We start from the raw sequence: 23,039 nt of genomic DNA on the forward strand, positions 1-23,039 counted from the left end.
ATGAGATAAAAGCTCTTCACCTAACTTTTGCGGGTTTTGCTTTCTCCTCTGGTTGTCTGTGCAGGAGGTGGAGCCATGCAGTGCTGCTAACACTCCCTCCGTGGGGCTTCTTCATTCAATCAGGCAGTGAGTGTTCACATACGGTCATCATCTGAGGAGAAGTAATGGTTCCTACCTAGGAAACATGGCGCGGTCGAAGGCTAAAGTCTACACATGCTGCGCAGTGATGCTGCTCTGCCTGCTGGTTCTCATTGTGTGTCTTGCTGTGTTTGTGCGGGAAAAGTGCTCAGAAGATTCTTTTTCTAAAGCTGCTGTGGCTGCAGACTCCAAGACATGCTCAGAGATCGGACGGTGAGTGGATCACTAGGCTTACGGGCAACTTTTTTGTGTGATTAAAAATAATAATTATATATATATATATATATATATATATATATATATATATATATATATATATATATATATATATATATGGGGTTTTTTTTTTTTAAGCACCACATCTTAAATATTTACCTGCATCCAATATTAATTAAAAGACAATGCAACTTTTGTTGGATTATTATTATAATTTTTTTTAATATTGGTTAAAAACTGCAGCTGTTGAAAATGAGTAAAATAAAATGTATTTTCTGGCATCAGCAAGGACAATAACCCCTGATGTTGGTATTTTGTGTATCGTTAGAACATGCACTCAACAAAGTAAATTTCTTCCTAGCATCAGTACTTATACATTTTATTATTAATTTATTTTTGCACTATCTGTGATATTTTGTTTTATTGCTGGTATAAACTACTTCATATTTTCATTAATTAGGCCAATGATCAGAATTTTTTTTATGTTTTCTTATTTTAAAAAATCGATTTCACGATATATATCGTAATTTTTGGGTGCCGATTTTAAATCAATTTTTTATTTAAAAAGTTTTTTTATATATATTTGGGAGTGTGTTCATATAATCTGTTCAGATCAGTGCTTAAACTGATACAATAGGATAAATTATTTTTTCTTGTTTTTGTGCATTGTCAGTAACTCAGGGTGCTTTATCCTTAATGTTCTCACTTACAGTTGTTACAATGCCGTCATTATATTGTAATGGTTACTTTGAGACTTCTACGCAGTAGTTTCAGTGAAAAGAAACGGTGGGATTTTTGCTGAAATTAGATCTATTTTTTCTTCACATCACAGTTTAGTTGACCACCATGCTTCTTTTTGCTCAGACTCTGGTGATGTTGTAAATGTAAAATATAAACACTGTGCTGGTCAAGTGACGTTGATAAATCAGTTATTTTGAAGTGCTTGATATTTGCTGCCCAGGTTTATCAAAGACTAACTTTCCTCTCTCAGGGCCATTTTACAGAAAGGTGGCTCTGCGGTAGATAGTGCTATTGCTGCGCTCCTGTGCACCTCCGTTGTGAACCCGCAGAGCATGGGCCTTGGAGGAGGGGCTATTTTCACTGTGATGGACGCCACTGGTAACACACATTGACACATACACACGTGCAGAAAAATAAACCAAAGTTATTCTCAGTGCATGAATGCTTGGCTGTTCTTCTCCCAGGCAAAGTGAAAATCATAAATTCTAGAGAGAGAGCACCCAGCGGGGTAAAGCCTGACTTGATGAAGCTCTGTCCCAACACCTTTAAGATGATGACAGGTAGTCTGCTGCTGCACCTTTTGATTACACACTGACTCATGGGTTATTATGCAGGGAAAGGGTTTTTTCTGGACAAGATTACAGCGCCACATACAGGCCTGGTATGTTTACTACAGCATTTTCCACCTTTTTTTTTTTTTTTGTTCACTGAGGAGGGTGGGTGGAGAGGTCGCTGGTACTGTCTGTGTGCTGCATCTCCATCAAAGAAAAACCCCAATACACCCACGAAGGTAGAAACCCATCAATCTGTATCTTCTACCACTGTTTTGTATAAGCTACACTCGAGTCAGATACAACTCAGTATTCCTGAGCTTCCACCTAACGTTTAGTTGTCAACAAACCAACTCCATCCAGCGTCTCTCCCTGGTTGGATCTCCCCCACTCCTGACAAATTTCTGCTGTGGCCTGCTCTCTTCAGTCGGATCTCCACATTCCTGGCTGTAGTCCGCTGTGTTTCTTCTTCATTCTGATACTCAGCTCCTGGAAGTAAAGATCTGTGTCCTTCCACGTGCCTCTCAGTCATCAAACAATTTGAACTCCTAAGAAGACCCTGGAATATTCACAGAAGCTCCCAATGCAAGCTTATTTATTTTCAGCCGGCCAACTCCATGCCATCTATCTGATCAGCTGTATGCTTCGTCGCACAACTGACACGTCATCAGAGCGCCGCTGCTACGGAAGCTATCATTGCTGGGAATATTGCCAGATTTTGACAACACAAGCAGGTCAGTGGAAAATGAAGAAACATCTCCACCCCCCATCAAACATAAAGATTGAACTTATTAATGCCCAGTCACAAACAAGGCCTGCTTTATTTATTACTTTCATGACCACATTTTAGTTACAGGGATTGACTCTGTGTTTACTGAAACATGGCATCAACCAGAGGTCTATTGCACCTTAAATGAGGGCTGTCCACCTGGCTTTGGATATTTGGAGAAGGCTCGAAGCACTGGTCGTCGTGGGGGCGGCCTGACTGTTTTCTAGCGCATTGAGCTAGAACTCTCCCCTATGCCACTCCCCCAATTCCCCTTCTTTGAATGCCTTTCATTTAAATGTATTGGCCTACCAAACCAAACTCAGCCATTATCCCTAAGCTACAAAACCTTCTCACCACACTCTGTACAACACCTGCAAACCTGACAATACTCGATACATCGACTCACCCACCTGTCACTTTGCAGCTGAATTTCTCCACTCATTGGACTGCCTAAACCTAAAACAGCATATAGAATTTCCCACACACACCAAAGGACACACCCTCTACCTAGTGATAGCAAACTCAGCCCCCATCAAAAACTTCAAGTCTACAACCTTGGAGTCTCAGACCATGAGGCAATATCCATGAAGCTATATCACCACTTTCATCCCACCAAAAGTCCCCACGTCAAATCTGTTTTATAACATTAAAAGCATCAACGCAGATTCACTGACTACAGACCTTCAGCATCTCACCATATTTGGACACTTCTCATCTGTCGCTGAGTCAGTTGACTCTTACAACCGCCCACTGAACAACATCCCGGACACCCACGCGCCCTTAAAATCTAGGGCAGTCAACTTTCAGCACTCTGCCCCCTAGTTCACAAACAGCTCCGGAAGATAAAAACCGCTGGACGTGTCCACGAGCGGCACTACAAGGCTTCGGATCTGACTGTCCACAGACTGAGCACCAACACCTATATTTAAAATGTCTCAAAGACACCAAGTCCCAATTTTACCATGAAACCATTTGCTCCGCTAATTTCTGGCTCCCTCTCTTCATCGATCACCACAGACAGTTCTCATTGTGTTTCCCAACCTCTTTCCACCTTTTCCAAAATTTCTCAAAAAGAGGCTGAGTTCATCATACGCAGTATGAAACCCTCCACATGCACCCTGGACCCCTTTCCCACTGCCCTCTTAAAATCAAATCTCTCTGCCATCAGCCCCCTGATCACCAGTATCATTAACCAGTCTCTTCAATCCGTTCATGTCCCATTAGCCCTTAAGATGGTGATCATCAGACCCCATCTCAAAAAAGCAATTTTAGACCCAAATATCCTCTAACATTACAGGCCCATATCCAACCTCCCCAAAGCCCTGGAAAAAGCAGTCTCAGTTCAACTTCATTGAACATCTGCAACAAAACCAACTTTACGAAAAATTCCAGTCTGGTTTCCGTTCAGCACACAGTACAGACTCTGCCTTAGTTAGGCTCAAACAACCTACTTCTGGCAGCTGATAACGGCTCCCCTTCCCTCCTTTTCCTCCTCAACCTGACTGCTGCATTGGGTACTGTTGACCACAACATCCTGCTCCAACGTATACACCTCACTGCTGGTCTTTCTGGCCCCACCCTAGAATGGTTCAGATTCTACCTCAACGACAAGTCAGAATATGTAGTCTTTGGGAAAGCTCGATCCCATACCCACTATTCCACCTGTGGAGTACACCAGGGATCTGTCCTTTGGCCCAACCCTCTTCACACTCTATATGCTTCCGCTTGGCCATGTCATACACAGCAATGGAATATCTTTCCACTGCTTTGCTGACAATAGACAACTCTATGTGAAAAAAGACCCCTCTACCTCTGTCTCTACCCCCTCACCATCTCCACCCGCACTAACATTCTGTTTGGAGGAGATAAAGATGTGGATGAGTCAAAACTTTCTACAACTCAACAGCTCAGAAATTGAGGTCATCCTGGTTGGCACCCCTCATCAGGTCCAGTCATCCCCCATTACTGGTATCTCCTTCTCCGGCCAAAACATCTCACTTTCCCCTCTGATCACCAACCTAGGTGTCATATTTGACCCACATTTTACCTTCGACTCCCACATCAAACAACTCTGCAAGAACTCTTACTTCCACCTCAGAATTCTTGCCAAACTCTGACCATGTCTCACCATCCAAGATGCAGAGAAACTCGTCCACACCTTTGTCACCTCCAGGCTGGACTACTGCAATGCACTTCTCATCGGGATCCCAAGCAAGAGCCTTCAAAAGCTCCAATTTGTCCAAAACAGCGCAGCTAGGATCCTAATGAGAGTGCGTAAATTTGATCACATTACTCCAATCCTAAAATCCTTTCACTGGCTCCCCATCCAATACAGAATCAATGTAAAATCTCCCTTTTCACGAACCAGTGCATCCATAGCAACGCCCCATCTTATCCAAAATAACTTTTAACCCCCCAAACCAGCTCCACACGCCTCCGATCCAGCAACTCAAAATGCCTCCTCACACCCAGAACTAAGTTTTGCATGATGGGGGACCGTGCCTTCAGCTCATCTACACCCCGCCTCTGGGACATTCTCCAGGACCACATCAAAACTCCACAGACAGTTGAATCCTCAAAATCTTCCTCTTCCTAAGAGCGTTCTCCTCTTAATAGACAATCTTGGACATTTTGCACCCCCCCAAATTTATTTGTGTAGTGCATTTCATACACACGCACACACAAATAAAACCAGTAAGCCTCCTTTTTACCATATTTTATAGCTACAAATGGAAAACAACATGATTGTTATGAAGGATGATTTCAGAGAGGGAGAGTGGGACAGTGTTCAGGAGGTTAGAATGATCTTTCATAACAAAGAGGCTTCTGTGTTTAGAAAAGGTGTTGTAAATCATACATCTTCAGACTGATTGGTCTTTAAATGTAGACTTCAATGCATTGCATTGTTCCAACATATATAATACTGGAATTAAAATGTTTTCTCTTTTAGGTTCCAAATGGATCGGGGTCCCAGGGGAACTTCGAGGTTATGAAATGGCCCACAGGCTTTATGGAAAGTTGCCTTGGGCTACGCTCTTCCAGCCGACCATTCAACTGGCGAGAGAAGGGATTCCTATTCCTCCAGTCCAAGGTCGATACATATCACACACAAATACAAATGAGACGCTGGCTCTGAGGTACTGAAGATACCAAAAATTGGACCCTAAAGTAAGAACAAAGGCATAAATTTTCCCTTTCCTGTCACTATGCTTTTTTTCAGGAGATTATTCTCAGATACGGACGGGAACCTTCTAAAGACTGGGGATGTAATAAGATTTGAGAAACTGGCTGACACTTTGGAGGAGATTGCTAATCATGGGGCTGAAGCCTTTTACTCTGGAAGAATAGCTGAGGATTTAATCCGTGACATCAAGGAGGCAGGTATTGTCTGACGGGTTTCATTACGCTCTCTTTTCCAGCTACTTCTAATTACTACTGATCCAATTACAAGAGAACAAATCAGCTTCCTCTGTCAAGTCCTCAGATGGCGTACGTACGTTTCAATCAGCTATGTAGAAACTTTTTACAATTTTCTGTATCTGTTTAATCTGAGTGAGCTACATGTTGTTCACTACCTGTCAAAGCTCTGCGCGCTGGAATCTCCTGCAGGTCGTCAAACGTCCTCTGAGTAACAGAGTGAACACTTTAACGCTTTCAGTCCAGCCATTGTTAGCAGCCTCACACACACTTGCGCACACTCGAACTACAGACTGATCACTGCGACCGACCGGTACGGTGTGTGCGTGCGCATGTGTGTTTGTGTCACAGTGGATTGTACCGGGCGGAGGAGGGAGGCGGGCGGGATTGGCGATTGACGTACTGGGAAAAGGGCTTCACTTATAGAGGCTTTATTCAAAGCGTTTAACACTGAGTCACATTTACCTGTTTACCTTTTTTCACACCATTTTATGCACTAGTCTGTACGTGAGGCACCAGATCATTTTGTGTCCATGTTTTTTCTCAGGAGGAGGACCGACGTTGCAGGACTTGTCCTCGTACAAAGTTTCTGTGACTGATGCGTGGGCCTTTCCTCTAGGGGAGTACCAGATGTACATACCCCCTCCCCCTGCAGGAGGAGTCCTCCTCAGCCTTGTGCTGAACATTATGAAAGGTGGTCAATGGACTGCAGAGCTGCTGCTCACACACAACACCACACAGGGAAATAAAAATCTGCATTTGTATTAATTTTACACACATTTGAGGTTTGTTTTACTTATTTTTTAGTTTTACTTTTTTATTTAACAATTGAGAACTTCCTACTTGTATTACCAGCTATCCCAACCATTAAAATAGACAGGGCGATTGGTAAAGCACAAATGTACTGGGCTGACTTTGCATAAGACCTCCTCTCTTACCTGTTGCTTTGTGAACAGTAATGAACCTTTTCACCTTTAAATTTACAGATTATTATTTGGATTCATCATCTTTAAAGAAGGAGCAAAATACACTGTTCTACCACCGCTACATTGAAGCTTTAAAATTTGCCAATGGATTGAAAAAACACATCCGAGATCCAGAGTTTAGCGCAAAAGATGTGAGTATCGCAAAATGCTGCAGTGACTATTTTCATATTGTGTCAAACTGTAGTTTCACGAGCTTTAACAACATATGGTTTGCATGTTGTTTGAGCATGCATTTCCCCCTCCAGTTATCACATTTTAGGTTTAAAAGAAGGCTAGTAATTGTGTGCACACAACTTGTTTGGCACCTTGTTGTCAATGTACTCCACCTTGAATGGCTGGGCACAAGAAATTCTTCTCGATGATTAAAGGGAACCTCTACTGTTTTTAAAATGTGGCCTTAAACCTTTGAAATGTCCTTATTAGAAGATCTATGCCTAACAAAACGCATTATTTTGCACCATATTCATTCTATTAACTTTTAAAACTGGGACTACTTTACCCAGTGCGCCGCTATGTTGAAATGATGTCATCGGTGATGCCTTTTAGTTCATTGAGTTCTATAGGGGTTTAAGCATTCAGCACTTGTGCAGCTTTAGGTTGCTCTAAAAATCAGTAAAAGTTTAAAAAAAATTGATGTAAACCTCTTGTTTACTAAGAGATGATAAATTAAAACCGTGACGCAAGCCAACAGGTGGCTACAGACCCTGATTCGTATAAACCAAAGCAATCGTTTCCTGGACCAGCCGAAATGACTGAGACGGCGCGGTGGGACAGATAAAGCTGGCGAGAGCAGAGCTTCCAGCCGTGACACAGGAGGAGAGAGGAGCCATCCCTGACCCGGGCGTGCCGGCGGACCTGCAGCCAAGGTCAAAAGCTTCCTGGACCAGCCGAACCGACTGTGTTAAGACGGCGAGGCGAGCCAGAGCACAGACAGTTTATGCATATTTAAACTGTGAGTCCTGTGCAAATGCTTTTCTTTCTTGTTGCCGAGCAAGTGGGGATGGAGCTAGGATTTTACAAGGGAGACTGAGGCGGAGAGGACACGGAGACACAAGTCGGTGACAACCGACATCTCCACCTACATGGCCAGGTCCTGAGTCGGCCCAAAAAACCTTGCACAGCTCAGCCTAATTGGCTGTGAGTGGGGGGAAGATTTCAAGCGCTCTGGCCATAAGTGCCGCCGCCTTGTATGCCTTCTCATTCAGGGCTGACCAGCCAGGCAGTAGCGCATGCACACGTCGAGCAAGGGGGGAGGGCTGGCGTGCTCGCCTCATCTCCATCCCGAGAGGCAATGGAGGCCACAGGCTGTGCAGCCTGGGCCGGAGTGATGGTGTCGTCTTCCTCTTCAAAGGCAACATCTTCATCTTCCCCACAATCCAATTCGAGGACGTCTTCCTACAGTGGAGTAACGGTGGCGAGGTTGAGCTGGGAGCCCCAGCTGGAACTGAACGTCACCGCAGGCTCCACACAGGTCCCCGTTTTCATCTCCGTTGCAACTGGGGTGTCGTGGGGAAGAACATACTGGTCCTGCTGAGACAGGCTTCTATGGAGGCTCTTTACCGTTAAAAACGACGCAGTGGCGGCAGGAGCCAGGGAGCCCGAGGCACCCTGAGCAGACTTGGTGTTTGTCTCGGCTGGATATCGTGTTCCCGCACCTGCCGGGTCGAGCCTTAAGACCCCATGGTGTGTGGGTCCTTGCTCTCTTCTTCTCTGGGCTGGTGTGCAGCGCTAGCATGTGGCTGCTAGCCGATAAACTAACCAAGGACCAACATCCAGCGCCTGGCGACCGCGTGGGGTGGCTACGGCGGTGTCATACAGAGCCCCTAACTGGTGTGTTGGGTCCAGTGCTCGACAGCCGTGGTGTGGCGTCAAGTGAAGCGGTGAGCCGGGCCAAAAACAGGTGTGTCAGCGGTCGGCCATTGACGGCCATGCAGTGCGTCTAGCAGTGTTGCATCAAGCGTAGAAGCAGGGAAAACACTGGTCGACCTGGTGTGGTCGAGAGCAAAGAAAAAAAACATCAGCAGCAGCATCCGGTGACGGAATCCAGAAAAGGGTCCACCTGTGACCTGTGAACAGTTAAGATGCTGCGACCTGAGATAGCTCTGAGTGGAAGAGGTTTTTGAATGGTGCTGTATTCTCCGCCCCCTCTTCTAATAGTAGGAGGGACTACCTTCGGGGGATGAATACATTTCACCAGCCAATCAGGATTGGCTTCTGAGTAATGACACAGGTGCGTATATGCCATAGCGATACATAGAAACAAATGTTATGAAAGAGAACTGTGTTTAATAAGTTCACAAATGTACATGGGATAAAAAGAGTGTTGCAACACTAAGAGTAATCAAAGAGTATCTCCTCATGGACAAATTTAAAGTATCTTCATACAACATGAGATTTACTTGCTTTATAGCATTCTACTTTTTCAGGAAACTTGAACCAGGTACCATCAGGTCTGGGGACCTGCATTAAACCTGGAGAGCTATTGTTTATGAGTGCAGTCTGAGCAAAGTGTAATGCAGGAGAAATGTACAGCATTCTACAAAGCATGGGATTGTGAGAATCTGTTAAATTTGGAGATTACAATAGTTTAATGTGTTTAGGAAAGATGTTTAAAAGAGCTGCAGACTTTGCCATCAATTAACCCTCACAACTAAAAACAGTTAAGCATGTCTTTAACAGTTTTAATTTTAGTGATGTAGGAGGAGGAGTTATTAATAATGGGTTGAGAATATTCATTATAATTATTAATATTAGCTCAAAGAATGCTGGGGGTGCCACTCCTTTTGACAGAATGAATGTGTCTAAGTTTTTAGAATAAACCTATTAATTTGAAACCGGGGAAATGGATTAATTCAGCAACACACCCACTCAACTGACTATTTTGGTGTAGAGAGTGGATCGGGCCACATTTTTCTGTCCGATCCCAGCCCACGTTCAACAGCAGTGACTGAACCCAACCGAGCCCGGTTAGACATTTGTCTCTGAGCTCGACATAGCTAAGATCCTTACTGCTTTCTACTAGAAAGGCATTGGGAAATGTCACAGTGCAACAAGTGCACCACTAGTTAACACGGGAGCTCTGATGTGACTGAGCCGAACACAAGCATGATTTTTAAATATCTGTCCGTACCGCCAGGCCTGGTGTGAATGAAGTCTAAGTTTTGGATTTTACATGAGTAATGCACTTTTAAAAGTTTATCAACAGATATGTTTTGATATTTGATAGCTGTATAACCCTACAGTCGACACGTGTTGAAACTGGTGCCTGACATTTATTAATTGCAGTTTCTGCTGTCGGAAATTAGACGGGTTTCAGTTTTGGAAAAGAGTTTTTTTCCATTGAACTTAATAAGGCCAAAGTTTGCATAAAATCTGAAATAGCTTTAAAAGTACAAAAGTTATCTTTTTCCAGTAAAAAACTACTTCTGACAGTGAGTAAATCGAAACAAAAGTAAAACAATCTTGACTGTAGTCAAACGAAGCTAACTAAAGTGAAAGAAGTTTCAAATTTTTTAAGCATGATTATAGAATTAAACATGCATATATAATATTGGATATTAAAAATAAGCATTACAAATGAAATTGATGATAAGCTTTGTAAAAAAAGATACCACAAGCATTTGAATTTTTGTTGTTTATTTTTTGAAATGCTCCTCATTTTTCACAGATGGGAAAGAAATTTTCACAGGACAGCTTTGCCAGTAAGATCCGGAGCCTAATCAGTACCAACAGGACTCACAACGCCCAGTATTACAACATCACCCCTTATGTGGACAGCATCGGCACCACTCATGTTTCTGTACTGGCAGAAGACGGATCAGCTGTGTCGGTCACAAGCACCATCAACCACATGTAGGGCTGAAAAGAAGCTGTCAAATATTTGTTTAGGGTTGAACGAGAATAATTTAAAAGGCTTAAGAGATTAAAAATGGAGTGTTTAAATCAAATAATTCCATGTCCTCAGAAACTCTCTACAATGTTGTTAAAAAGAAATAATCCTTTCTGTAACTGCTAGCATTTTAATGAGCCCATTTTTTTTTTACAGTCCTCTGCTGTAGTAATTCAATAATTGTCACAGTGTTTAAAACTGGTTCCTTTCTGTGCAGATTTGGCTCCAAGGTTCTGTCTGAGAGGACTGGAGTCATCCTCAACAATGAGCTGTATGACTTCTGTGGAAAAGTTGATCGCATCTTTCCCGGTAAGCTAATCTTTTTTTATTGTAGTAGATCTGAAATGCCAAGCAGATGTTAGAGATGCAGTGCGTAAAAGCAGTAAAAGAGGGAATTCTCGATAGAAGTCAGTGACCACAGGTAGTTTAGTACTGAGTTAAAAAAAAGGCCTTTTTAATTCTCAGTGTACTAATTTTTTTCTTCCACAGATATACATTACAGTTGCATTTTTGCATTTGAAAAAAACCTATTCATAGTAAAACACATTGTTTCCATAGGAAAGAAGAGGTTGCAGAAAGGGAACATTTTCTTTTCAGTACAATCAGGTTTGAGGTTGTTCATATTTAACGACATTAAAGAAGTGCGTTGGTGCACAAGAAACAGTTCCTCAGCATTCTAAACCTCCAGTAGCAAAAGTAGCTAAACATTTTAAGATCTTCTTTTTTCTCACAAATAAGAATTCAGCCTATAAAAATAAAACACTGAACCTCCTCTATTAGGGTTTGTTTGTTCTCTCTCTGCATCACAAAGAACGTACACTTTTATGCCTCTAGGTCAAACCTTTGAGAATTGGAACATGCAAACTTAGTATAAGTGATTTATTTATAAAGCGCTTTTTGCAGATAAAATCACAAAGTGCTGTACAGAGCCGTGGTGAAAATACAAGTGTATCATAATAGAATAATGAAACATGGGTGCGTATACATCATAAGAGCAGCATCATAAAAGAAAAAAAAAACATTTAAAATCTAGTTAACTAAATGCTTTGCTGAAAAGCGAAGTCTTCAAAAGTTTCTTAAAAGTTTCCACACAGTTGAGCTCACGAAGAGACTGGTGCAGGTTATTCCAGAGTCTGGGGGCCACAGCCTGGAACGCCAGGTCTCCTCTGGTTTTAAATTTAGTTTTTAGCATATAAAACAGACCGTGAACCAAGTTTAAGTTACACATCCAAACTGACATAATTGTAGTACTGTAGGCTATACTTTACTTTTGCTAGCTGTTCATTTTTTGCCATCTATCCATCAAATGTATGCAGCACTTTGCAGAGAGAAAGTAAAAAGAAACGCTATAGCAACACTTTCCTGGCTGTGCTTGCTTGGGTTTCTTCTGGGTACTCCTGGAATATCAAGTCAGTTGCAGTGTCAGGTAAACCATAATAATGGTAATAAATACTTTACATTAAGACATTCATTAAGACAAGATGTGAGTGCATGTATTAGGACAAATAAGGTTTTTGTGGTGATTTTATTAGCTAAATGTATAAATGTTTTGTATATAATTAAATTAATAAATAAAATAAAAATTTCTATTATTCATCGTTATAACTAGGAAAATTAACAATAGATGCAGCTTGACTTGTTGGTAAGGTTTTATTCTTTATTCTGTCTAAACTTTAGTTTTGGAGGTTTTTAATTTACATTACTGATCACTGATTTATTGTTTTTATTTATAATATGCAGTCAACCTCTTCACCTTGCCCTGATTTGAACAATTTATGTATGCATCAGCATCACTCTGAATATTGTACACTACATTTGTTTGTAATCTATAACACAGTCTGCAGTTGACCTCCAGGCCTGCTTCTGCTTTGCCAGTAACATATTGATATTAGTGTAGTTTAGTAGCCTTACCTGGTTAAACAAAGGTCAGATTGTAAATTGGATACTGTCTCTGTGTGTCTAGTTGGGGCTGCTCACCAGACGAATCAGATGGTTCTGTAGAAAAGGCGGAGTTTGAGATTTAGGATTTAAAAAAAAATAAATGTAGAATGTCTCAAGTTTTGCTTTACAAATAAGAAATGAAAAGAAACGTACCAATCTAATTGTTTTTATTATTGCCATTTCTCATTTCAGTAACATACGTTTTGAAAGCTGTATTATGGACCTGCCAAAACAAATAAAAAATGCTGCTTGAAATGTTCAGCGCCCCCCTGTGAATTAAAAAAGGAGAGAGTGAAGTTGCTCAAATTAGGCAGTGTTATTATTTATGATGTTCTACATGATATGATACAACACTCAATACATGTGCTTTAATATGGGAGATAGACTTGCTGGCAGTTGTAAATCACTAAGTTAGACAACAGGTAGGCTAGAATGAAAATATTAAAAGCATTTAAAATTCCAACACCGTAGATTAACCATTGCTGAATGTTTACGTGCAACTGCGGCCGGTGGATGCCGATCTTGTCGCGGCGCAGGGAAACACAGGGAAAATCTGATCCCCCACATACATTAGAACAACAAAAATAAATAAAACCCATTGAAAGCTTGCCGGTTTCATGGTCCGAGTTCACATTGTACCGAGGTTGTATATGCGCATGTCTATTTTATGTTTATTGGATTCTTCATATTTAAGAACTTCCCTACCCTGGGAGATTAACTACAGTTTACTGGATTAGGTTAGGGTTTTAATCTATTTTAATATAGGTACAGAGGTCAACTCAGTACGTGGCACCGGGTGTTTTGGAGACTTTGGTTACCTGTATATCCTAGGTCAGGACCTCACAGGCTGTCTGTGAAGGTGTCTGAACAAAATCAGTAAATATAAATAAGTAAATATTGGCCGGCCGTCCTAGATGCCTGAACAAAAAACAACTGGAGCCCGAAGAAAAATATAGGGAACTTAGAGTATTAAAAAGACAAAGAACAATACAGTAATCGACCGTTGCGTATTCACCAACACAGAGCGAAGGAAAAGCAGGAATATATATATATATATATATTTACTTTTTCCCAAGTGGGTATCAGGGGAGAGTCGGTCCAGCGGGTCCCACCCGGAATCCTACACTTTAAAGCATGGCTAACGGCGACTGACAGTGGCCACCTCTCCTGGGCAACCTAATGGTCTGGTCAGCCTGGTCAGAGAGATGAGCCCCATGTTGGGCGCCAATTGTGAAGACCACATCTCAACTGTCCCCAGATTTAGAGCCTCAACAGTTACTCTGCATTGATGAAGTCCACGCTGAGACGGGAATGTATAAAAACAAATTTAATAAAGAAAAGAGCAAAAAATACATACAATGACCATCCTCCAGTAGGAGGGGTGACGCGCTGAACCCTGAAAGAGTAAAGCAATATATTTTATAGCTGATGAAGAGGAAGGGAGGAAGGAGTTAGATGGAATATCACTGTTAAAGAGCTCTGCTTATCAGAGCTTTGGTATGAGACCTTGAGCAGAGACTGGTTTTTGCTGGCACTGTGAATACAGCACAATCTGTCTGTACTGCGAGTAATCTAATCTAACATGACTCATCAAAGGAGCACGTCTCTGTTCAAAAGTGCAATGATATAATGCAGTCATCATGTATAAACACACAAATTGTTCACATGAACACACATTTGGTGATACAGTATGATGATTAATATAATAATTGCCATAACACTCTCTAATCTTGCAGCTCTTTAGAATTCCTGACAACAAGATAAACTTTTACAAGCAGGTGTAGTTAACTAGGGAAGCATCTAAGGGCACACTCATACTGGCAGTCCAGGCCAGTGTGAGTGCACCCTTAGATGGCTTAGACACATTCAGCACCGTGTTTTGCCTCGCGCGCAGCGTCGCTGGCCCAGCAATTACTCTGTTCTTCACCCGTTTGAGCTGTACAGTGTCTTGTCACGTGTGCAGCTTTGCTGGCCAGGTGGGCATTTCAGACTTCAGGTGACTCAGCATCATGTGCCTGGCGCATTACACATTCTCGTTCTGCATTACCACTCAAGGAGATTGTAGTTGTACTGGATGCAGAGGTGGTTTTCGATAAGGGCAACATAGGCAGCCGCCCAGGGGGGCATCCTCTAGGGTGTGGCACGACAAAAAAATAAATAAAATCATTACTTTTATATAGCCTGCTTCGCTGACTGAGCGCCCTTCCTTAAAAATTATGAGGATGTCAAGGTGTGTTTATGTGTTTGAAACATTAACACCTCGACATTCACCGCCACGTCACCCAAAGGTGTCCAAACACCTGGAAACGTCAGCGCGAGCGGAGAGACTGGATCATGCTTTAACAGCCTTGAGCGCAGGCATCCAGAGCCCCTTCAGAAGAAAGTGGATTTAAGATTATTTGCTGCACGATGCGTACGCAGTGCACCATGCATGTGAGTTAAATGGTTCTCAGTGATCCTCCACTCCAAGTGAAGAAGTCGGCTCCAATAGTGACTCTTAACACTCACCGGCATCACTTTCTGGAGGTTTACTCTGCGATGGATCAATCAAAGAAAAGCTACTCAAAATGCATTATAGATATAAAAGCATACAGGAAAGGTCTTGGTCTGCAGGAAAAGGCAAAATATTTGGAAAAGTTCCACTTTATTGGTAGTGCAGATCCATACGAGTTGGCTCCCTCGTCTTGGACCAATGACGACCCGGAGAGCCTTCCGTCTATTATGTATCCTGATATCATCAACTACCTGGATTTCACCAAGCCCCATACACAGCGGAAGACCTTAAATCTTATCGAAGTTTGGAGGTCGGCTGCGGCTGCACTACGTAGGTGCACCACGTGACTTAAAGTTCTGTCAGTTTTATTTCAGCTCATATTTATTTTTAGCTACCCCGCTAACCCTTTTATTTTAGCTCTAACCCTAATCCAGGAAATACCCTAAAATGTTTATTGTTTTTGTATATATATTTTTAAAGGTGGAATTTGCCGTGTTAAATATGTTGAAATGAATATATATATACTGTATATGTCAAAAGTGGGATTCAAACCCACGGCAGCATAAGGAAGAATATTTGAGTCAAGCGCATTAGACCACTCAGCCATCCTGACACAGTGAAAGCACAGGCACATTATGCTTATGTAGAAAAGGTCCCAGGGTATAATAGTATACAACCGCCAGACAATCTTAGATTTAGGTAAATCAAACAGTTATAGTCCGTTAGATGCGACTTCTCTGGTCCTCAAGCCTCGGATTGCTACCCGGCTACATCCAGCGGCCTGCGAAGCAGTGGAGCCTCGTACCAGCGGTGTGATCGGAAACAGGAGCGGGGCTTGAACCAAGCTAAAAGCTAATCCTCAGAGAACTCCGCTTCCTTTGATCCTGCGTTCTAATGTCCATTCCCTGGAGAACAAACTGGACTACCTGAAGCTGGATTTAAATGTAAGCCGGGAGATGAGGGCAGCGGTGTTTGCATATACACCAAAAACAACTGGTGTCACTGCTCTCCTGATGTAGAACTACTGACTATTAAATGCAGACATTATTCTCCCTGATTTGTGATAATTTGTGATAAGTTTTGGTAGTGTATAAAACTCCACATGTTTTTCACGGTCTGACCGATTAGTACAAAAACACGGCAATAGTTCACCATTTCCTCTCAAAATTCAGGATTTGCTTGTGTGTGTACTGTTTGTAAACCTGCTGCTTATCTCCGAAATGGTGACTTCCAGGTTGATGACACGCCGTGAAAACCCTCGATACATGCTTCACTCCTCGAAAATTATCTTTTTTTAATTAGACGTGTACAGTATAATCCTTCCTGATTAACCATGGAGGAGTGACTTTCTCCAAACCTGTAAAAAGTGTGCTGTGGTATCTGCTGCAGATATTCACCTAAAATCTGCTTTTTAGCAAACACTGTGTAAAATGTTGACAGAAAACGGTTAAACTGAGTCAAAACGATGAGAAGTGGAATGAGGGACATTAGAAAACATCTCCATCTGTGCAGCAACTGTTTCATATTTCTCCTGAATAGTCATTTCTATGGCCTCTTTCTGGTGACGGATAGGTGTAAGTTTTGTTTACTTTTAATAATATGTTAGAGTGTCTGTGGTTGCAGGACCGTTGTTATGTTATAGGTGTGGACCATTTTAACTAGTGACCAATGAGTCCCACATAGGATTCATCAAATTGTCTAATCAAACCCACAAATAGTTTTGTAATTTTCTCCTTTATAGCTTTGCAATAAATGTAATTATTATTTAACAAATATTCACATAAATTGGGATTTACACTTGCTGAGCTGTTGGGGGATGAGGGGTGCAAGAGTCCTGAACTTTTCCAAGCAGTGTTACAATCACACAGAAAAAAACCTAATGTAATGAGAAACTGCTAATATAAATACCAAGTTAGAGTATTAGAAAACTGAGTACTCGCTCACTGTCCCTCGATTGAAACACTGTATTTAATAGAGGTGGATGAACCCTATAATTTATTAAACTCACAATTTCCTGCTGAAGCCTTCTGTTGGCTTTGGTTCTTTGTTTTTCCATTTCAACAGCAATTTATCTTAAAATAATGTTTTATGTGATTGAATTGCAGCTGTCAGTTTTGTCAGTGTTTCCTGTCATGTTTCCAGGGGAGCAGCCTCCCTCCTCAATGTCACCCGCGGTTCTAAGGTCGAAGTCCAGGACGCTGCTGATTGGATCAACTGGTGGAGGGATGATCACCACAGCGATGGCCTCTGTGCGTGTTCATAGCATTTATGCTAAGCACAATCCAGAAAATTGCATCACACTGAAGCCACACTCTGTTTCCATAAAAAGTAATGTTATCAAGAGTGCTTTTGCCATCTTCTCTTTCTGAGTGCAATGTGTTGTCTGTCTTGCAGGCTATTATAAACCATCTTTGGTTTGGAAAGAGTCTTAAAGATGCAATTGCTGCTCCAGTGGTTTTTGTCGACTCCCTAAATGTCGTCAAGTTTGAAGCCACTTTCAATCAAGTAACACATTTTATACTAATATGGGACATAACATAAGTTGCTGCTTTTAATGTTTCTAAGCCCTCTGTTCTCTTTGCCCTTCAGGATGTAATAGAAGCAATTAAAGCTCTGGGACACATTCAAGGACCAGCAAATCATTTCTACAATGTGGTGAATGCTGTGGAGAGGGAGGGCGACTGTATCCGTGCCTGGTCGGACACCAGAAAACAGGGTGAAGCCGCTGGTTACTGAGGCAAACTGACACAACTACTTGGTTTTCTTAGAGGATCGCATGAAGATGACAGAGAGCTTTCTTCAGCCACTAAGTGATGAAGACACATTTACATGGCTGGGAAATTACTGAGCAATGTTGTGGATAACCAGTTTTTCCAGCCATGCACCTCTCAAAAAAGGCAGGGCTTACTGTATCAGTGACATGATGGATTTTACGATGCTACATAAAACAACCTTTACCTGTGTCCCTCCTGTAACTCTTCGTTCAGCTTATTTGTCAGATTTTTGTCTATTGAGCTATTTTTCAAAATTTTCACAACTTTTAACACTTTTCCAGTCTCGGTGATATGAAAGTACCTTAAGAGCACATATCAGTGTATTTTTATAGTGTTTTTTGCAGTATTTAATATCTTGATAACCTCTTGTGTAATGTGTGATTCACACTCTTTATGTTGGTGTTTTTCCCTTTTCAGCTTCAGTATATGAGCTTTAGAAAAATTTAAAAAAAAAATATTTAATGATCAGAAAAATGTACATATAATTGATGGTCTTTTAAAAAAATATGTAATGTAAATGCAATTATTCAAAATGTTTTTGCGACAACACAAAACCATTAATGTAACTCAAACCGGTTTCATGAGGTTAAAGGCATACAATAACTCTGATGGTAGAGTAGACCGGTCCGTTTTAAGACGTCTTTCTTGTTTAGTTGGAAGGCATGTGTGGATCTGTAGTAAGATAGCTGTTAGTGGCAATCAAAATGCGGCATGAACATCCAAGAAACTGGAGACTAACCAAGCATAGAATGCTATTTCACCATAAACTTTCTATTGGAGTGGTTTATAAGTATGACTCCAAATACATTTCTGGCAGGATTTCATAACAAAGTTATTTTTTCATTTTTAGTGCAATCATGTAATCTTATCGCTTTCGCTTAAATGTTCCTAACATTTTGGGTACTGTATGGTACACACTATCCATGACTACAGTATATGAAAGCTTATGGTGTAACCAACAGTAAGGCAAGGGAAATGTATTTGTATAGTGGATTTTATACACAAGACAATTCAATGGGATGTATATGATTAAAAAGTGCAACAGAATACATTTAACAGTTTAAAAATCAATAAGAACATTATAATCAGGAGTAAAATTATATCAACAATAATGTGATCAAAAATCTCCCTCTCAGTCGTATGTCATAGAGAAAAGGAGTGCCTTTAACTTGGATTTAAAAATGTTCACATTGGATGCTATCTTTAGCTCTGCTGGCAGCTTGTTCCACTTCTTTGCAGCATAACAACTAAAAGCAGCTTCTCCATGTTTGCAGTGAACTCTGTGCTCCACTATCTAACCTGCGTCCATAGATCTGAGAGACCTGCAGTGTTCATACCTAACTAACATCTCAATGATTTATTCTGGACCAAACCCATTCACAGATTTATACACCAGCAGCAGAACTTTTCATTTCAGAAACTCCTCCCAAACCTGGGAGGTAAAAGCCCCACCTATGTTAGTAGGTTATCTAGGACAGTGCAAATGACTCTTTGCCCCTAGATAAGTGAAATTCACTGCGCATGGTACTCTTGGGTCTTAGATCATGTCTCTAAAATTTGATGGCTGTAGCCAGAGTAGAAATATTGAAGCTGGATTTTTACACCACAAAGGCTGTTATGAGTGCTCAATTCACAGACCCTGTATGCTCCCAATTTGACCAGGGTAAATGTTCTCCCCTTCAAACTTAGGAAATTTTAGAATGTTGTTCTGCCGAACAATCCTGAAGAATCACGTCTGTGGCCTTTTTATCCTCTTCCTTCCTTTTTTGCTGCCCATACAGGTCGTGACAATATCAATCAAGACAAGAAGTTAAGCATCATTAAGTGGTCCGTGTTTTGTGAAGAGTGTAAATCATGGAAAAATTCAACCCACCGCTTTGATAAACTGATGGAGTGGACAGACTGGAAGAGAAGGTTTGAGAGATTTTGGACGGCGACGGAGCTCAGCAAGAAGAAGAATCGGCACCACCTTCTGGAGGTGCCTGAACCTGTCTCACCTGCTGGTGAAGATTTTGGTCGGGTGGTGGATGGCTTCTGCGACAGTTCATGTGATGCTGCTCAGGCTCTGTTACAGACTAGGTCTGGACGGGTCTCTAAGCCAGTTGTCAGGTTGGATTTGTGAGTCGACTTGATGTCACACATGGCCTTTGGGGGGGTGAAGGGTGACGACAGAGTTCCAGAAATATTGTACAGTCGTATTGTCAAAAGAGTTTCACATATATTGTACAGTGGTCTTGTGAATTATTATTGTCAAAAGAGTTCCAGAATGTACACTACGATATATCGAAAGTGTTTGATAATTTAGGTGCTCACTGAGTTTCAGTTTCACTAAAGACTAACAACAGGGTGAATGTCCTTCATTGTTGTTTAATCAATGTTTCACTCAGATCCCATATAATAGTTTTGTTCTTCATGGGTAAGTTTATGCTTTTGGTTTACTTAAGGGAAGTAAAACTGAAAAGAGAAAAATAGGGGAGATGTCAGAGCAACTCAGTGTTTGTGTACTGTCTCTTTAAGACAGCAGCGTGTTACGACAGTGTGGCGGCCATTTTACGGCAGAAAGTGTTCTGGACATTCCGTGTTTTTTACACTAGCAACACCATAGCAACAGTATAAAGCATGATTAATGTACATTGAAGAGAAGAAACTATGAATCCTATACCTAAACCGAATAGATACTATAAAAGTTAAGGGTATATTTCTCCCTAGAAATGTCAAAACAATTCTAAAGCCACATTCTATCTTGAAATAAGGCAAATTGACACTAAAATATACTATATGTACACCATGATTTTCATTGCAAGCAGGGGGTGGAGTCAGAGGTAATGTGACCTTACGTCAGCCCGTTGAAAAGACTGGGTGGAAGAAACTGTAAGCATCTTACGTTCTAAGAGCCTCATATGTAAAATCATAGACATCATAATACGTAGACGCCGCGTCGACTGCTGCAGCCCACTAGAGCGGTGCGTCTACAGGGCGGCCATCTTGGACCAGTGGCAATCGCTTCTACAGTGTATTGCGTCTAGAGAGGAATGATGTGTTTACACTATTAAAGTTGTCATAAATCATTAAATTGTCAAGCAATTCTTGCGGGGTTTGTAACAAACGTCTGACATGATAGATAGATAGACAGACAGACAGACATAAATAGAACAAAAGGAACCTAGAAAACGTTCAGATGTGCTCAGGTTTTATTGACAATGTTTAAGGCGATACATGCATTTGACAAATATTATTATTATTGTATAATTAATGTTATTGCTATTCTTGTAATTATTATATTCTCATATTATTGTATTTTTTAATATTATTAATACTTTATTTTACAGTTAGTGGTATTCTCATTGTACTATTATTAGCATTGCTATTGTTACTATTGCTATTATTACTATTGCTATTATATTAAATAATTTTTATTATTATTAATAATAATAATAATAATGAATATTATTTATTATTAATATTATTGTTTTTATTATTGCATTATAGTTACTGGATTCTTATTATTTTCAGGGGACCGCTTATTAGATGCACCGCCCTCCCGTCCTGGCTGCTTCAAACACCACCTAACTCCCACCCCAAACTCCACCTTTTGTCATTATTATTATTATTATTTTTACCATTACTATACTATTACTATTACTATTATATCATCATTAATTATTGTAGCCAAATAACTCAACTATTCAAGGATGTGGGTGTGGAAATTAAGCGTTGAGTGGTAATTTGAAATATATCCAAGCACCTTGTATCATAGCTACATGTGTGACGTTTTTAAAAAATGAAACAGTTTAGAAATCGGTTCGTGCGTGTAGCGGCCCCGAGCATGAAGGGATGCCTGTGCTTCGTTTGGGGAAGTGCTTGCGGGCGGGTAGGGGATGTGTTCATGGGTTTGTTTGAAGGTGTTACCTCAGGTTACAATGGATGTTCTTTGTGTGACTTGTTTTATTATATTTTGTGCACTTTTGAGAGGGTAACAGATTGCTTTTATTACAGGAATAATATCAGTATCAGATAACGTAACACGTAGCAGCATAAATGATAAATTTACATTGGTCTCATGGAATGTTAAGGGTTTGGGTCATGTGATTAAAAGGGGTCGCGTCTTCTCGCATCTCAAGTCATTAAAACCAGACGTAATTTTTCTTCAGGAGACGCACATTGGTGTAAACGAGCAGCGCAGGTTGAGAGCAAATTGGATCTCCCAGGTTTATCAAGCACCTTTTACACGAAAGTCTAGGGGGGTTGCTATTCTTTTCCGAAAAAATATACCATTTAGTCTTGATGGTATGACAGCAGACCCATATGGCAGATATTTCGATGATATCTGGACACATAAACTCCCTTCCAATTACGATGCTTAACATCTATGGTCCAAATATTGATAATCCTGATTTCTTCCGTAAAGTATTTGATATGATACCAGACTCTACCAAGAATGTTATTATTGGGGGTGACTTTAATTGTTATCTGGACCCAGTCCTAGATAGGTCTTCTACAAAACCACCTTCCACTATAGCTTCAGTGGGAATTCTGAATGATTTAATTAAAACAAGAAATATGGCCGAAATATGGCGTCTCCAGCATCCTACAGATAAGGAGTTTTCTTATTATTCTCATGTCCATAAGTCTTACACTAGGATTGACTACTTTCTGATAGCTTCTGAATTACTACCTAGTGTTATTAATTCTACGTATCATAATATTTTAATATCTGATTACAGTCCAGTTTCTCTTAACTTCAGAAATATCCTATCTAGTCCCAAATACAGCTGGCGCTTCAACCCTCTTCTTCTTGGGGAGCAGTCTTTTATTGAGCATATGACTGCACGTATAGATGAATTTCTTATCACAAATGATAATAGGGAGGTCTCGGATACTGTTTTATGGGAGACCTTCAAAGTAGTTATGAGGGGCCATATTATTTCATTTGAATCAGCCAAGAAAAGAAAACTTAACAACCGCCTTAAGGACATTGAAAAAATGCTTCCTGTATTGGAAGAGGCCTATAAATCTTCCCTCTCATCTGCTGATTACAACCAGATTTTGAAATTGAAATGTGAATATAACACCATTCTTAATAAACATGTTGGCAATCTTTTATTAAAAATTAAACAAAAACA

The 23,039-nt window shown here is 40.8% G+C and overlaps 1 protein-coding gene across 1 annotated transcript; it reads left to right on the forward strand.

The window, feature by feature from the left end:
* Positions 1 to 72: 72 nt before the first annotated feature.
* Positions 73 to 20,989, forward strand: ggt5a (gamma-glutamyltransferase 5a). Its single transcript, XM_028457270.1, has 12 exons — positions 73 to 351; positions 1,346 to 1,473; positions 1,560 to 1,655; positions 5,366 to 5,552; positions 5,636 to 5,796; positions 6,380 to 6,526; positions 6,819 to 6,949; positions 10,486 to 10,670; positions 10,925 to 11,016; positions 17,285 to 17,391; positions 17,537 to 17,647; positions 17,732 to 20,989. Exons 1-12 carry the CDS (start codon positions 185 to 187, stop codon positions 17,876 to 17,878), a joined length of 1,659 nt encoding a protein of 552 aa, XP_028313071.1. The 5' UTR covers positions 73 to 184; the 3' UTR covers positions 17,879 to 20,989.
* Positions 20,990 to 23,039: the final 2,050 nt, after the last annotated feature.

This window comes from Gouania willdenowi, chromosome 9 (assembly GCF_900634775.1).
Source record: "Gouania willdenowi chromosome 9, fGouWil2.1, whole genome shotgun sequence".
Lineage (NCBI taxonomy): Eukaryota > Metazoa > Chordata > Actinopteri > Blenniiformes > Gobiesocidae > Gouania > Gouania willdenowi.

Excerpts from the sequence above, each read along its gene's own strand:
- ggt5a (XM_028457270.1), top strand. The coding sequence starts at position 185 with ATGGCGCGGTCGAAGGCTAAAGTCTACACATGCTGCGCAGTGATGCTG. Across the intron at positions 1,474-1,559 it reads CACTGTGATGGACGCCACTG|GCAAAGTGAAAATCATAAAT; the intron begins GTAACACACATT and ends TTCTTCTCCCAG. Across the intron at positions 1,656-5,365 it reads CACCTTTAAGATGATGACAG|GTTCCAAATGGATCGGGGTC; the intron begins GTAGTCTGCTGC and ends TTTCTCTTTTAG.